Source organism: Acanthochromis polyacanthus, chromosome 1 (genome assembly GCF_021347895.1).
Source record: "Acanthochromis polyacanthus isolate Apoly-LR-REF ecotype Palm Island chromosome 1, KAUST_Apoly_ChrSc, whole genome shotgun sequence".
Taxonomy (NCBI): domain Eukaryota; kingdom Metazoa; phylum Chordata; class Actinopteri; family Pomacentridae; genus Acanthochromis; species Acanthochromis polyacanthus.
The window spans coordinates 30,787,698-30,801,648 of NC_067113.1; the positions used below are offsets into that span (position 1 = coordinate 30,787,698).

The 13,951-nt window shown below is 36.8% G+C and overlaps 1 protein-coding gene across 2 annotated transcripts; it reads left to right on the top strand.

The window, feature by feature from the left end:
* Nucleotides 1-2,031: 2,031 nt before the first annotated feature.
* On the top strand, nt 2,032-10,641 carry marc1 (mitochondrial amidoxime reducing component 1). 2 transcript variants are annotated; one of them, XM_022216945.2, is made up of 7 exons: nt 2,032-2,327; nt 3,957-4,127; nt 6,346-6,508; nt 6,602-6,742; nt 9,091-9,152; nt 9,292-9,363; nt 10,196-10,641. In XM_022216945.2, exons 1-7 carry the CDS (start codon nt 2,068-2,070, stop codon nt 10,320-10,322), a joined length of 996 nt encoding a protein of 331 aa, XP_022072637.1. In that variant the 5' UTR covers nt 2,032-2,067; the 3' UTR covers nt 10,323-10,641. The 2 variants fall into 2 exon arrangements, with proteins under 2 accessions (XP_022072637.1, XP_022072629.1); XM_022216937.2 differs by having other exon boundaries at nt 2,033-2,327; nt 6,599-6,742.
* Nucleotides 10,642-13,951: the final 3,310 nt, after the last annotated feature.

Sequence of the window (13,951 nt, forward strand, 5' to 3'; positions counted from 1 at the left end):
TGAACCACGGGCACTGCAAAGTTTTACAACATCCAAGAAGGCAAAATTGTTTTCCTCGTGACGCAGATGCATAAAGTTTGACGGGTTGACAGTTTCTCACTAACAGTAAGAACTGTAGATTTATAGTTAATTTTATTGGACCAAAGGGTTTCTTGTGGGCCAAAAACGACACAAACAAGTGATAAAAAGATGGTTAGATGTTGTGTTAGAGATCTAATGATGAATTTTAGCTGTCTCTGCTTCCAACATTTTTTATATTCCTTCAAATTGTCGCCAGTTTTTGAGAAAATGCAGTTTTATACATATCCCAAATGGTTCTAGTCATTTCTACTGTGTTCTAGCGTTTTAATACACTATAAACTGAGAACAGCTGATGTAGAAGTTCTCTACTCAGTTAGGAGTCAATTAGAGGTCATGGCTAAAACCAGTGAGATTAGTGAGTGGTATTAATGTCCGTCTCCATGAAGGAATTGTGCAAGTTTTCATTTGCAACCACATTAATCAAAAAGTTTTTATAACTGCTGACAGTTTTTCTGGGATTTTGTTCCACTCTTTTTGTCTTTTTGTGAAGATCTACAGGTCTTTGAGGTTGAAGTTTTCTTCTCCATCACTTTGGTCTTCAGTTCCCTCCACAGGTTCTTGATGGGATTTTGTTCCACTCTTTTCATGTTTTTAAGATCTACAGGTCTTTGAGGTTGAAGGTTTCTTTTCCATCACTCTAGTCTTCAGTTTCTCCATCGGTTCTTGAGCTTGTTCCAGAGCTTTGTCTTGTCAGAAGGTCCACATTTTCCTTAACATTGTCCACTTTCATCATGATGCTCTTGACTTTGATGAGATTGGCTGGCTAACAAATACCTCCAGAACCTCACATTTCCACCATGTTTGATGACAGCGATGGCTTGTTGGCGGTTCCTACCTACCACACAACTCCATTTTCATGTCATCTGACCGAACTGAAGACCAAAACCTCTGTTCTTTGTCCAGCTGAGTTTTTGTGTGTCTGTTTTATAGAAGTCTTAGTCCTTCTTGATCTTTGTCCATATCGACCAGCTTTGTTCAGTGTCTGATTGAGATGTTGGTACCAGACTTATTCAGATTCATCAGGATAGTCTTGGTGGTGATTCTTGGATTCTTCTTGTCTTGTCTTGTTGGCTTCCTATGATGTCCATTCTGATTTTTCCACAGTGTGGAGCTGAAGTCTAACGCAGTGTTTTAATGAATTGCCAGATTTTTCTTTAAAAAAAAAAAAACGCATTAGATCACTCTAGAACATGTTACAAAAAACAGAAACATCTGAAATGGGATGGAAGCTGCATTTTGGAAATAATTTGAGAATTTCAAGAGATATGAACACGCTTATACGTGGTTAAAATGTGCATATTTTCTACTCCTGAAATCATATGTGCTGTAAATCTATCTATCTATCTATCTATCTATCTATCTATCTATCTATCTATATATATATATATATATATATGTATATATATATATATATATATATATATATATATATATATTGTTTGTTAGTTTTTTATTTTTTACATTTAGTTTCTTTTTCACTATCCCCTTTGCTGTTGTAACAATGCAAATTTCTCCACTGTAGGAATTGTCAAAGCTTATGGTATGGTGTTGGAGAAATAACTACAATTCACCATTAACATTTTTAATGCAGAGTTTTATCATCTTTTGCCACTTGTTTATCTCATTTCCAGCCAGAAGAAACTTTTAGATCAAACTAAAAAAACGCAACGGAAAATCGTCCTCAATTGACCTTTATTTACCTGCAGTTTGTTGTTAAACCTGATGATGGCACCAGTTTTTTCTTTAAATGTCTTAAACTTTTAACATTTTCACTGACAGCAAGTGAGAGAGAAAGTTATAAGAATAAGAAAATATTAGAAATACAGAAAAAAATGTGTTTAGTGACTAAGAACAGGTAACGTGATGTTGCTTCAGGTGTTTTCTCTATAGCGTTTCTGTTGACCGAGTGTCCCTGAACGTCTCACACTGACGCTGCTGTCTCTTTAATAAAAGTTCAACGTCCAACTAAAGTGTTTTTTTTCCAACATGGATCTGAAGGGCCTGATAGACCTGGTAGCTGAGGGTCTAACGGACCCCAGCAAGGCCGCGGTGCTGCTCGGAGGAGCCGTCGTCACCCTGCTGGCTCTCGGTCTGGGCTACAGGTTCCTCTGGAGGCCGGAGAAGTTGCTCCGTGTCGGCGTCGTGTCGCAGCTGCTGGTCCACCCTTTGAAGTCTGGGAGAGCCGTTCATGTGGCTCTGGCAGAATGCCTCAAGTTCGGCCTCAAGTTCGGGGAGCTGCAGGATCGGTGAGTTCTGCAGATTGGTTTGGTTTGGTGCAACCTGTTGGTGTTTGCAGACACATTCAGACACAAAAACATGGAGGTAAGCTGCAGAAAACAGGCCTCAGCAACACTCTGTACAGTACTTTTACACGCAGATCAATAAATATGTGAGTAAAGTGATTAATTTGTCAGCTGTGCATCAAAACACGTAAAGCTGCTCCACACCTGTGCAGATGTTTGCAGCTGTTTTGGAAGTTGGAGGTAAAATAAACCAAAGTATCTGCAGGTACAAGACCTTTGACCTGCAGCTAAGTATGCTGCTTCCACCTTAACTGACTGCATTAAAAATACGCCAGAGTTCAAGAGAATTATTATTTTTAGTTAAATTGTTGCACAGAGAAATAAACTGTTCATGCAACGTTTAAATCTTTTTGCAGCTTTGCAGCTCCATAATGACTTTCCCAGATGTTGTTGTTGTTGTTTAGTTCACTTCCTGTCATGAAGGATGGAAGAAACCAGAAAATATTCCATTTAAGAAGCTGGAATTTGAGAATTTTGTGCTTTTATTTCTAAAATTTTTCTCCACCTCTTGTTTGTCTGAATTTTTTTTTATCATTTCCATGTCATCCTCATGACGTATATTTACTCAAACATCATTAAATGCTTGTTGTTGTGGATTTTAGACCTGAGAAGAGATGGAAAATAAATCAAAGTATCTGCAGGCTCAACACCTTTGACCTGCAGCTTAATAAACTGCTTCCACCTTAACTGGCTGCATAAAAATAACCCAGAGTTCAAGAAAATTATTAATTTTCATTAAATGTTTGCATAAAGAAATACATTTTTCATGTATCACTCAAGTCTTTTTGCACCTTTGCAGCTCCATAAGGACTTTCCCAAATGTTGTTCTTGTTGATTATTTTTTACTTTTATTTCTAGAAATGATTCCACCTCTTCCTTGCCTGATATTTCTAAAAGTTTTAGCATTTCTTATGGCTTCCTCATGAAGTATATTACTCATATATTTTGTTGTGGCTGTTAGACCTGAGAATAGGTTTAAAAAATGCAATATATTGGAGCTACAACTGCTTATATTACACTCGGAGGCTGTTTAGTTTACATTTTTTCAACCTTTTAGGCTTTTCAGAGGAACTTATTTCACTCTTCTGTCCAAACACTGAGCACAAACATGGGAATTAAAATACAGGAAAAGTACACAGATCTGACTCAGAATCAAGTACGTACAAAACATACAAGGAATTTGTCCTAGAAATATATATGTAGACAGAGATATTTACACATCCAGAAAATAATATAGATATGTATTTAAACAGTAATGCAAAACGACCATAGCTGAAGTGAGAGTCTGTATCTATACCGTCTAGAATGGTAACGCTGCTGTACGGGGAAAGAAACCTCAATTTGGACAGAATTCCTGCATCAATTTCCAACCGGTGGGTAAAAATAACTTGTGATGTAAATCTGGGATTGTCTACATGACACGGCGGTTTCCACGGCAACCTGTGATGTCACCAGTCCTGTGTTTTGTTTTGTTTTTTTCCTTCCATTTTCTGATGCAGACGCTTTAATTGATAAACAGTGCAGACGATGTGACTCCAGCTGTGTTCTTGTTGTTGTTGTTGTTGTTTGCAGACACTGGCTGGTGGTGACAGAGGACGGTCACATGGTCACGGGTCGACAGGAGCCTCGGCTGGTTCTGGTGTCTCTGAGCTGCCAGGAAGGAAAAGTTTGTCTGAACGGACCGAACATGGAGGAGGTCCGGTTCCCCTTAGAGCAGCCGGAGAACCGAATCATCGACTGCAGGTTTTACAGTTTCCTCTAAAAGAAACGTTGAATCATGTTTCACTCTAACTGCTTTCTTCTTAGTCCACATTAGTGTTATGTTCACTGAAAAAAACTGCTTTGCTTTCAAAAATAAGGACATTTCTAAGTGACCTCAAGCTTTAAGTGTTCTACGCTGTCAGGCTTTTTTTTCACAGTGATTTTTTTTAAAATTTACTGTTGTTTTGCAGATATAACCTGTTGTATTACATTACAGGAAATAATTGGTAAAATCACAGAAATAAAGGCATTAATTAGTGCATGAACTATAAAAAAACAGGTCAAAACTGTACATATTGTCCCCATCAAAAATCTGTATTTAAAAACAAAAAAGCAATTCTTTTTTTAAAAAATTGCAACATTTTAATGTAAATCTAAAGTCTAAAAAGAAGACTCAAAAGACTTAGTTTTTTCTGTTATTTCGTAAATGTCATGTCATACACGAAAAATCAACTGTTTTTCATATTGGAAGGTGTTTTGTGTTTGTAAAATGAGTTAAATAATGATCAAATTATTTGATTTTAATGAAATTTCAGCTCTAATATCTGCTCATTTTGTCAATTAAAGACTTTATATATCCTATTCCACAGTCCAAACGATGTAAAACAAAAAAAAAAAATCAACGTATCTTTTCATATTTGAAACAATTTTTCTATTTAAAAATGGCTGAAGCAGTTAACTGATGATCAAATTAGTTGATTTTAATGACATTTTACCTCCAATATCTACTTATTTTGTCAACTAAAGATGTTGTATATTCTATTATTTGGTCAATATGATGCAAACCACTAAAACTCTACAAAACCACTCATGAGAGAAGCTGTTTTGTATTTGAAAAATGATTAAAAAAATAGTTAAGCGGTGATCAAAATAGTTGATGATTTTTTTAAGCTTAAGAATTCGTCGTCTTTTGAATCTTGAGGCAGCTTGAGTTCACGTCGGCTGATGTTAAGGACAAAGAGAATAAAGTGGCCAGTCATTAACTAGAGCACAGTTAACCAGTTACAGATTAAAAGCGGCGCGATCGTGGTTTTCAATCGACCTTCAAGTAAAATTGCGTTCAGATTTATTGTTTCAGCACAAAAAGCCAAGTTCTTCTCAGCTCTGGTGTTTGGATGAATGTTGACTTTGTGATCAGATTTACAGAGAAGTTTATGTTCATCTTACTATTCAGTGCCTTATAAATAAAAAACAAAGTGACGTCTTACTGCTCCAAATGGTTAGGAAACTTCTTCATGCGGTGTTGAGGTAATAACCGTCATCAGCAATAAATCACAGACCTGAGTGGTAAACAGTTCAGCTGCAGCCAAAGAGCGTTTTTAAGCTGTGATCTGATCCAGAAGCAAACTCTTATGCCAGATATTACTGAGAATAAACTAAATAGCATAGCTTAAGAATAAATGTGGTGCCTTAAAAGTAGAAGAGCAGCAAGATCTGATTACGATACATTAGTGAAATATAATAAACAGACCAGTTAGACTTAAAGTAAGGCTGGAAATGATACTGAAATAATCATTATTGTCACACTTACTGCTGATACTCGTGCACAAACTACTGAGAAAAGCTAAATTACTAATGTAAATGCTTTGTATGCCCTATTATTTGGTAAATGTGAAGCAATATACTAAAAATCTCTCATGATAGAAGCTGTTTTGTGTTGATGAAATAGTTAACCGACGATCAAAATAGTTGATAATAATGACATTTTCAGCTCTAATATCCCTTAAATTTGTCAAAATAAGACTTTGTAAATCCTATTACTTTGGCAAATTATATAAAACACGACTAATCTGCAAAGCCTCTCTTGTTAGATGCTGTTTTTGTTTGAAAAATGACTGAACCAGTCAACTTTTCATTGCTGTAGTTAATAATAATGACATTTTCAGGCCTAATGTTTTGGTAGATTTGAAGCAAAAAACCAGCAAAGTCTCTCATATGAGAAGGTGTTTGTTGTTTGAAAAATGGCCGAACCAGAAAACTGATGTTCAAAATCGCTGATAATAAAGAATTTTTGAGCTTTTATCTGCTATTTATTTCAACTACAAGCTTTTTACATCTTAATATTTTCAAACTAAAGCTGTAATAGATACTGTAGATCACACTTTTGAATGACCTGGTGCTCTTATTTTCTCTTCTGCGTTATTTAAATCAGTTCCTGCTCTCCTGTCTGACTTGTATAAATATTTTTTTCACGCTGCAGAGTGTTTAGTACGGACATTCAGGGCCGTGATTGTGGTGACGAAGCGTCTCGGTGGCTCACTGCTTTCCTCGGGGCAGAAAAAACCTTCCGCTTGGTTCACTTCGAACCTCAGATGAAGCCGAGGAGGCCGGCGGAAAGTGAGCCCCAGTTCTCTCAGCATGAAGTAAGGACGCCGTGTTCGCCGCTTTTTACTCCTGGATCCTAACCTGTGACTCGATGCAGGTTTAAAGTGACGTTTTGTCTGTTTGTCAAGAAGGTGGCGTACCCAGATTACGGCCCCGTCATGCTGCTGTCGGACGCTTCGGTCAAAGATCTGAGCAGCAAGTTGGACCGACCCGTCACTGCTGAGAGGTTTCGCCCAAACATCGTGGTCAGCGACTGTGAAGCTTTTGAAGAGGTTTGTTGTTCAGCTTTTTGCAGATTTATGTTAAAACACACGAGCAAGAAATACATTTCAGCCTAATACTCAGTGGAATAAACAGTATGGAAAATCAAAATTTGACGAGCTTTTATCTTTTCTATTTGCCAGTAATTCTTGAAATTTTTTCATCAGTGCTGCAAAAAAATTGCATTTTCGTAACTATTGTAGTTATTAACTTAGATGACTTTATTAATCCCAGAGGGAAATTAAGTCCTTACACCAGCAGAGATATTCAATTATGGAGTAAAGAATGAGACAAAACAGAATATTTGGGTATAAATTGAAGGTAAAATATAGTGAAATGATATAAAAATATAGAAAATATAATATGTAACAGTGACCGATCATAATTGGTATTAAATTTTTAAAAGTTACAAAGATAGATAAAATGTCTGCAGCAAAACAAAAAAAGCTGCAAAATACTGTCTTGTATGTGTGCTAGAGAGAAACTGATTATCGGCCTGGTTGATTATCTGTTCTGGCCGATATTTGGCATTTTTCAGATTATCGATATCGGCTTTTTTAAAATTGTCTGATTATTGAAAAATGAAATGCTTCAGGTCTGACGCAGCCTCCTCTCTCTGAGACTCTGTGGTCTCAAATATCTGAAACCCCAAAGACTGAACACAAAACAGAAAACTAGCTTTGTCTCACAGCGGCTAATGCTACGCTAACGGCTAGCAGCTAAGTTAGAAGCTTGGAAAACAATAACCAACAAGAAAAGCAGTCAGAGAGCAGCACTCCACCAAGGCTGTTCATTCCCCCAAATGGCATTGTCAGAAATGCAGCATTTTAAAAAAAAATATGCAGCATTTGTAGTCTAGCCGCGCTAGACAACCCACGGCAACGAATTTAATTCTCTGCCAGGGTGGGTCTAGTTACCCTCCATAAGCCTCGAGGTCGGATTCTCCTAAAACTGGCCGGACCAATCACCATGAAGTGTAGAGTCAGAAGGCGGGGGTAACTAAGTGACGACAGAGGCGCGACGATTCTGACAGAAACAACCAGCGCACAATAAACAGTTATCTTTCCACTCGGCTTTGGCCACAGCCCTTAAAGATCTGAAGCTAAAATTCAACTTGAAAAATAAACAAAGGACGGCACTGAAGTGTTTCATTGAGAAGAAAGACGTATTTGGACTTATGCCGACGGGATATGACAAATCCTTAATATACCAGTTGGCTCCGCTGGTTGGGAAGCTAATGGGACTTAGCCACAATCCGGCGCTGTAGGAACTACGTCAGCCTATTCGTTGCGCTGATTGGTTGTATACCTACCCAATTGCTGCAGAGTGATTTGAAAGACAACCTTTTAGCCCGCCTCCCTCCATGTCGAGCAGCCCTAGACCCTTGTGTCTTCAGAGCTGGGTCTAGCACGGCTAGGCTACAGCATTTGTTTATCAGTTATTGATCAGAAATCACAGCACCATAGAATGTGTCCATTTAATATAGATGTATCCACAATAGGGCTGCAACTAACGACGCGTCGACGAGTCGTCTGAGCACGATACGTCATCAAAAGCGGAAGTGAGCGCGCAATGCAACAGAAATCACCGTCTGACCGGAGCGTGTTCTATCGTAAACATGGATGTCAGCGTTTACTATACAGCTGTATCTAAATGCGGACGTCGTGCATATATTATGTACGCACGATGCAGTGCCAATGTCCGTCCGTGTTCCGCGCTCCGGTTGGAAGGTGATTTCTGTTGCATTGCGCGCTCGCTTCCGCTTTTGATGACGTATCGTGCTCAGACGACTCTTCGACGCGTCGTTAGTTGCCGCCCTAATCCACAAACAAAATGACCTTGTTCTGAGGACAGGCGTGTGTCATGCATGTGTACGTTATATACGGATACCGAATCGCGTGACCGAAATATCTGTTAATTTTGCCATTTTAAGACATTTGTATGTCCTGTTATTTGGTAAATGTGACGCAAAGCACAAAAATCAGCAAAGTTTCTCATATGAGAAGATGTTTTTTGTTTGAAAAATGCCCAAACCAGAAAACTGATCACAAAATCGCAAACAGTAAAGAATTTTTCTGCTTTTTCAGCAGATTTCTCCTGATACCTGCAAGATTAGTTCCACAAACAAAGAAAAGCAGCTCAGATAATCACATAGAGTCACAAAAATATTATTAAAATGACAGATTCTGTGTTTCTACTCCACGGGCCACGAGGGTTTGTTGTATTTCTGCCTCCCACTTGAAGAAAAACCATCATTTGGTGCCTTTTACTTCTGACTAATCGCTCGCCCTTTTCAGTGTGAACTGCGAGGACTAAATTTATCTCCAACTCCAAAAAACCAACTGCTTTGCTTTTTCAGGATTCATGGGAGGAGATCCAGATTGGCAGCGTGCGGCTGCAGCGTGTAATGTCATGTGGAAGGTAACGAAGCTTCATCTCATTTAGTTCATTTATTAACAGCAGAGGATCCTCGGTGGTTTGGAGTTTGATTCACAGGAGGCAAAAATAAATGTTCAAATGTTAGAATTGATCTGGGTGGATGCAAACGTCTCGTTTTCAGGTGCATTTTTACCACAGTCGACCCCGAAACCGGGATAATCAACAGAAAAGAGCCTCTGGAGACGCTGAAGAGGTAAAAAAAAAAAAAAGAACTTAACCTCATAATATCCTCATGTCCCACTTCAGACTTGCATTTCATTATAAATAATTTATTTATTTAAAAAATTAATGATTTTTTTTAAAGAAAGTTGATATTTTAACACAATAAATGTCAATTTTTTTAATCATAGTGTCATCATGTCTCACTTCAGTGTTGCATTTTATTATAAATACATATTTTATTTATTTATTCATTTATTTATTTAGTTAAAAAATAAATTAATTATTGAGGAAAGGTTGACATTTTAACACAAGTGACAACCAACACAATTAATGTCAATTTTTTTAGTCATAATATCATCATGTCCCACTTCAGCGTTGCGTTTTATTATAAATACATATTTTAGGATAAATTTATTTATTATAAATGCAAGTATTTTTATTCATTAAATAAATGTTTATTTTTTAAATTGATTAAATAAACATTTATTTCCAAAATTAAATAGTAAATTCTGCAACACCGATATTAACCTGATTAATATCAGCGAGTTTTGTGATTAGTCAGGGTTATATTTGTCCGATTGAGCTTATATTTAAATAAGACAAGACATTCGTCTACCAGGTGTAGCTCAGGAGAAATAAAACTAATGACATAACATAAGAAATGCAGAGAATTAAAGTAGAGAGCAGGGTTTTGCAAATTTTCTGAAATTTGGGGATTTTTTTTTTTTTGCTGAATTTTGGGGATTTTTTTTTTTTTGCTGAATTTTGGGATTTTCTTTCTTTAGACAAGGAAACAATATTTTTTGATGCCCGTAAACAAAGACAAGAGGGTTAAACTCACCCTGATCGTGTTTCTTCCACAGCTATCGTCTGTGCGATCCATCTGAGAAACACATCTACAAATCGGCTCCTCTGTTCGGGCAGCTGCTCACCGTGAAGAAGACGGGGATCCTTCAGGTCGGCGACGTGGTTTACAAGATCAGCCGCTGAAGAAACGTGACGTGAAAACATTCAGGAGGCAGGAGAGGGGTTTTAAATCAGCACTAATTAAAGAAAAAAAACACTTAAATACATGTAGTCTGCACAGATAGGCAAATAATACAGCACTAACGTTGTAGAAAGCACAAAAACACTATATGAAATGCAGCAACGAATCCACTGACATGATTTTTCACAGCATTTTACGTATATAATCACGCAGTTTTTTCAAAATATTATGGATGTGTTAACTGTAATTCCACTGGGCTTTACCTACGTGTGGCTGTTGTGTAAAATTAATAAAATCTGAATTAAACACACATAAAACATCTGCACATTGTAAATATTTGTTGTTTAAACCTCAAACTAATATTAAATTTTAACGTAATATTTGGGGAAATAAACAAAAGAGAGACGCACAGCTGGGTTTTGATCACCTCTAGCCATAAAAAAAAAAAAAAGGACAACATTTAGTATTTCATCTGTTTTTTAATAATTCTGGATTTTTTTTTCATCTGTGCTGGAAGGTAAGTACATCTACTGAAGTACTATAATTAATTAAAAATAAATTAAATCGTAATTTTATCCTCAGGACAAAAATGTCTGCATAAAAAAGTCATAACATTGCATATTTAAAATATGTGTATTATATTAATGTTACTTTCTACTTTCTCTGAGTTTTTAACCAACATTTGTCCTGATTAGAGCTGTTGATGTTCATTAATTTTCAGGATTTTAAAACTTAAAATGTTTGTTTATGGTGTGTTTTTTTTAATGAAAAATTATGTATATTACTAATTTATTCCAATTTCAGTGAGTTTGATTTCAATAATCATCGTCAGCGGAAATCTCTCCGTTAACTTGTTCAGCAGTTGTTGTTTCAGATCAGTAAATGAGTAAAACACAATATCTACTAGCATCACCTGACAGATTTTCTTCTCTTTAACCCTAAATTTGTTCACGTGTTGTGAATCTGAACAGTTTAAACGTCGGAGGTCCCACACATTCCACCCATTTTTAGTTGCATAAATCGTCCAGTAGGGAGCGATGTTGGCTTTACTGAACCGGAACAAGAACCTGCAGAATAAATGTTGTTTAGATTAATGTTTCAGGCAGTCCCAGTTGGGCTGTTTTTTAATTTTATTTTACATGGAAGCCCATTTTGGGCCGGCTTGATGACAAAAAAAACATCTGTCTGTTGACATAATAACTTGGTGTCCTAGAAAAATGAGAAACTTTCTCAAAATTAGTCACTCATTTCAGTATCATGTTGTTAGAAGTGAATTTTATTGCAAGAATTTCAATCAAAATGTCCCAAAACACTGGAATCTGAGTATATATTACATTTTAGAGGTATGGAAGCCCATTTCTGCCAGTGTGATGACAAATCAGATTCTGTAAGTCAAAATAATGATACAGTGACTTAAGATTTTAAAATAACGACTCAATATCTTTAAATATTGACTTTTATCTAAAAAAAATAACTTTATATCTTAAAATAATGACTTAATATCTTCAAGTAAGCGTTTAGCATCTCAAAATATTGTCTTTGCATATCAAAATAATCTCAAAATAGTGACTTAGTTTTTTGAAATAATGACGTAGTATCTCATAATAGTGACTCGATGTCTTAAAATAATGAGAAACCTCAGAATCAGTCAATTCTGTTGCTGCTTTTTGTTTTAGGGGGCTAACCTACACCTACACCGTGAAAGACATGATTGACATTGAAGCTTCAGGCAATAAATCAAAGCTAGCAGTCAGTTTTCTTTGAAGTTATTCCCATGTTTCTTCAATATTTCTCTGACAGGTATTCTCACAAAATATCAAACGCATAAGACCTGTTTGGGCCATAGTCCCTCATATAAAATCACTTTATTTGTACCTTTACATCAGAATAAACCCAATCAAACTGGTTCATCACCTGATAAGTAATGACTAGAATATCTACAATAATACTAAAATGAAGGTCAGTCAGTGCTCAGCCTGAAAACAAACTAACTCTGCCACAGCTAACAGACACCCATGCCTTTTCTACCTACAATAAAAGTTATGGGAGACGCACTAGATTAATGATTAAAAAATATAATATCTCAGGCTGCTTCCATTATTACAGCAGCCAAACAATAAAGCAGTAAAACGAGAGTCAAACATATTCAGTGATAAAGCTACAGAATTGGTTTTGCCCATAGACGGCATATGAAAGATCACCCGTTGGATTATTGACTACAGTTTTAAAATCTCCAGTTTGGAATTTGATCCTTTTACTCTTTTGAAACCAGCGGACACAAAATGAAATAGTAGCAACATGTTGATTACAATGCAGCCCTGCACTGAAGCATACCCTGCTTTATCTTGTATTTTACTCTAAATAGGACCATAATTGGGAAAATTAGCATTGCGCTGCTTTAAAGGAGACTTTAAACTAACAATTTAGATCTCCGGAAAATGTTTCCGGAGTTAATAGGCCAAGTGCAAAGTAGAGTCATTTTCTTATAGACGTCTATGCAATTTGATTTCTGAGGAAACGCCCTCTGCTGGCTGTTTGAAAGAATGCAGGTTAAGACTCATCGTTGGCTTCACTTTTCAGACATCTGTATCCATCTTTTCCATAAAATCAATCATTTACAAGAGCTATATGTGTAAAAAAAAAAAAAACGGTGTCAGCCACATGGAAAGAGGACACAAAACATGGATTGTGTACTATATTGTTGTTGAAACCTGCAGTCTCAACACCTGCTGGTTATTTTTATTCGTTTGTTCTTCACATGTGATTGGCTGTTGCCCCCTACCTGGTTTCTAATTTAGAAAATTAATATTGTGCTGCTTTAGGGGAGGCTTAAATCCAGCAATTGAGACCTTAAACTCATTGGGAAAATGCTCACTGAGTTAGGAAACCAAGTGAGAAGTAGAGTCATTTTATCATATATGTCTATACAATCTGACTTCTGTTGAGTCGCCCCCTGCTGGTAGTTAGAACGAATGCAAGTTTAAGGCATAGTTGGCTTCACTTTTCAGACTCTGATTCTGAATCTTTTCAATACATTCTATTGTTTGCCAGAGCTACGAGTGTACAAAACCGTGTCAGCCACATGGAAAGAGTAGACAAAGCACAGATTTTGTACTATAGTGTTGCTGAAACCTGCAGTCTCAACACCTGCTGGTTATACTTACCGTCTCTTCACGTGTGTTTGGCTATTGCCCCCTGTATAGTTCCTAGTGTTCCAGTGCTACAATAGGAAATCAGAAAACATTAAGTTATAAGAAAGGTTTCAAAGGAGTCAGCCTGATTTCCTCGGACAGATTTATCCAAGAACCTCAAGGCTTCGACTGAAACATTTTTCTCCTAAAAAAGCCCCCTGCATGAGGATCTAAAGGTGCCTGGCAGTGCATACGTAATAAGATGTCAGAGCTGGGAGAAAGGCCATGACAGAGCAGTAAAATTAGTTTTAAAACTTACTGGGAGCCAGTGTAAAGAGGATAAAATGGGAGTGGTGTGATCACATCTCTTGGTCCCAGTTTAAAGGCTGGCAGCTGAGTTGTGAACGGTCTGGAGTCAATCAGCAGAGTTTGGGTTCATTTGAGTCAGAAGATTGTTGCAGTAATTCAGGCGTAATGAGACAAAAAGTGTGTAAAATAAT

Bases quoted from the DNA above. Each gene is read 5' to 3' on its own strand.
- marc1 (XM_022216937.2), top strand. From the start codon at position 2,068: ATGGATCTGAAGGGCCTGATAGACCTGGTAGCTGAGGGTCTAACGGAC. The intron at 2,328-3,956 runs GTGAGTTCTGCA...TGTTGTTTGCAG, and splicing joins TTCGGGGAGCTGCAGGATCG to ACACTGGCTGGTGGTGACAG. The intron at 6,509-6,598 runs GTAAGGACGCCG...CTGTTTGTCAAG, and splicing joins CCCAGTTCTCTCAGCATGAA to AAGGTGGCGTACCCAGATTA.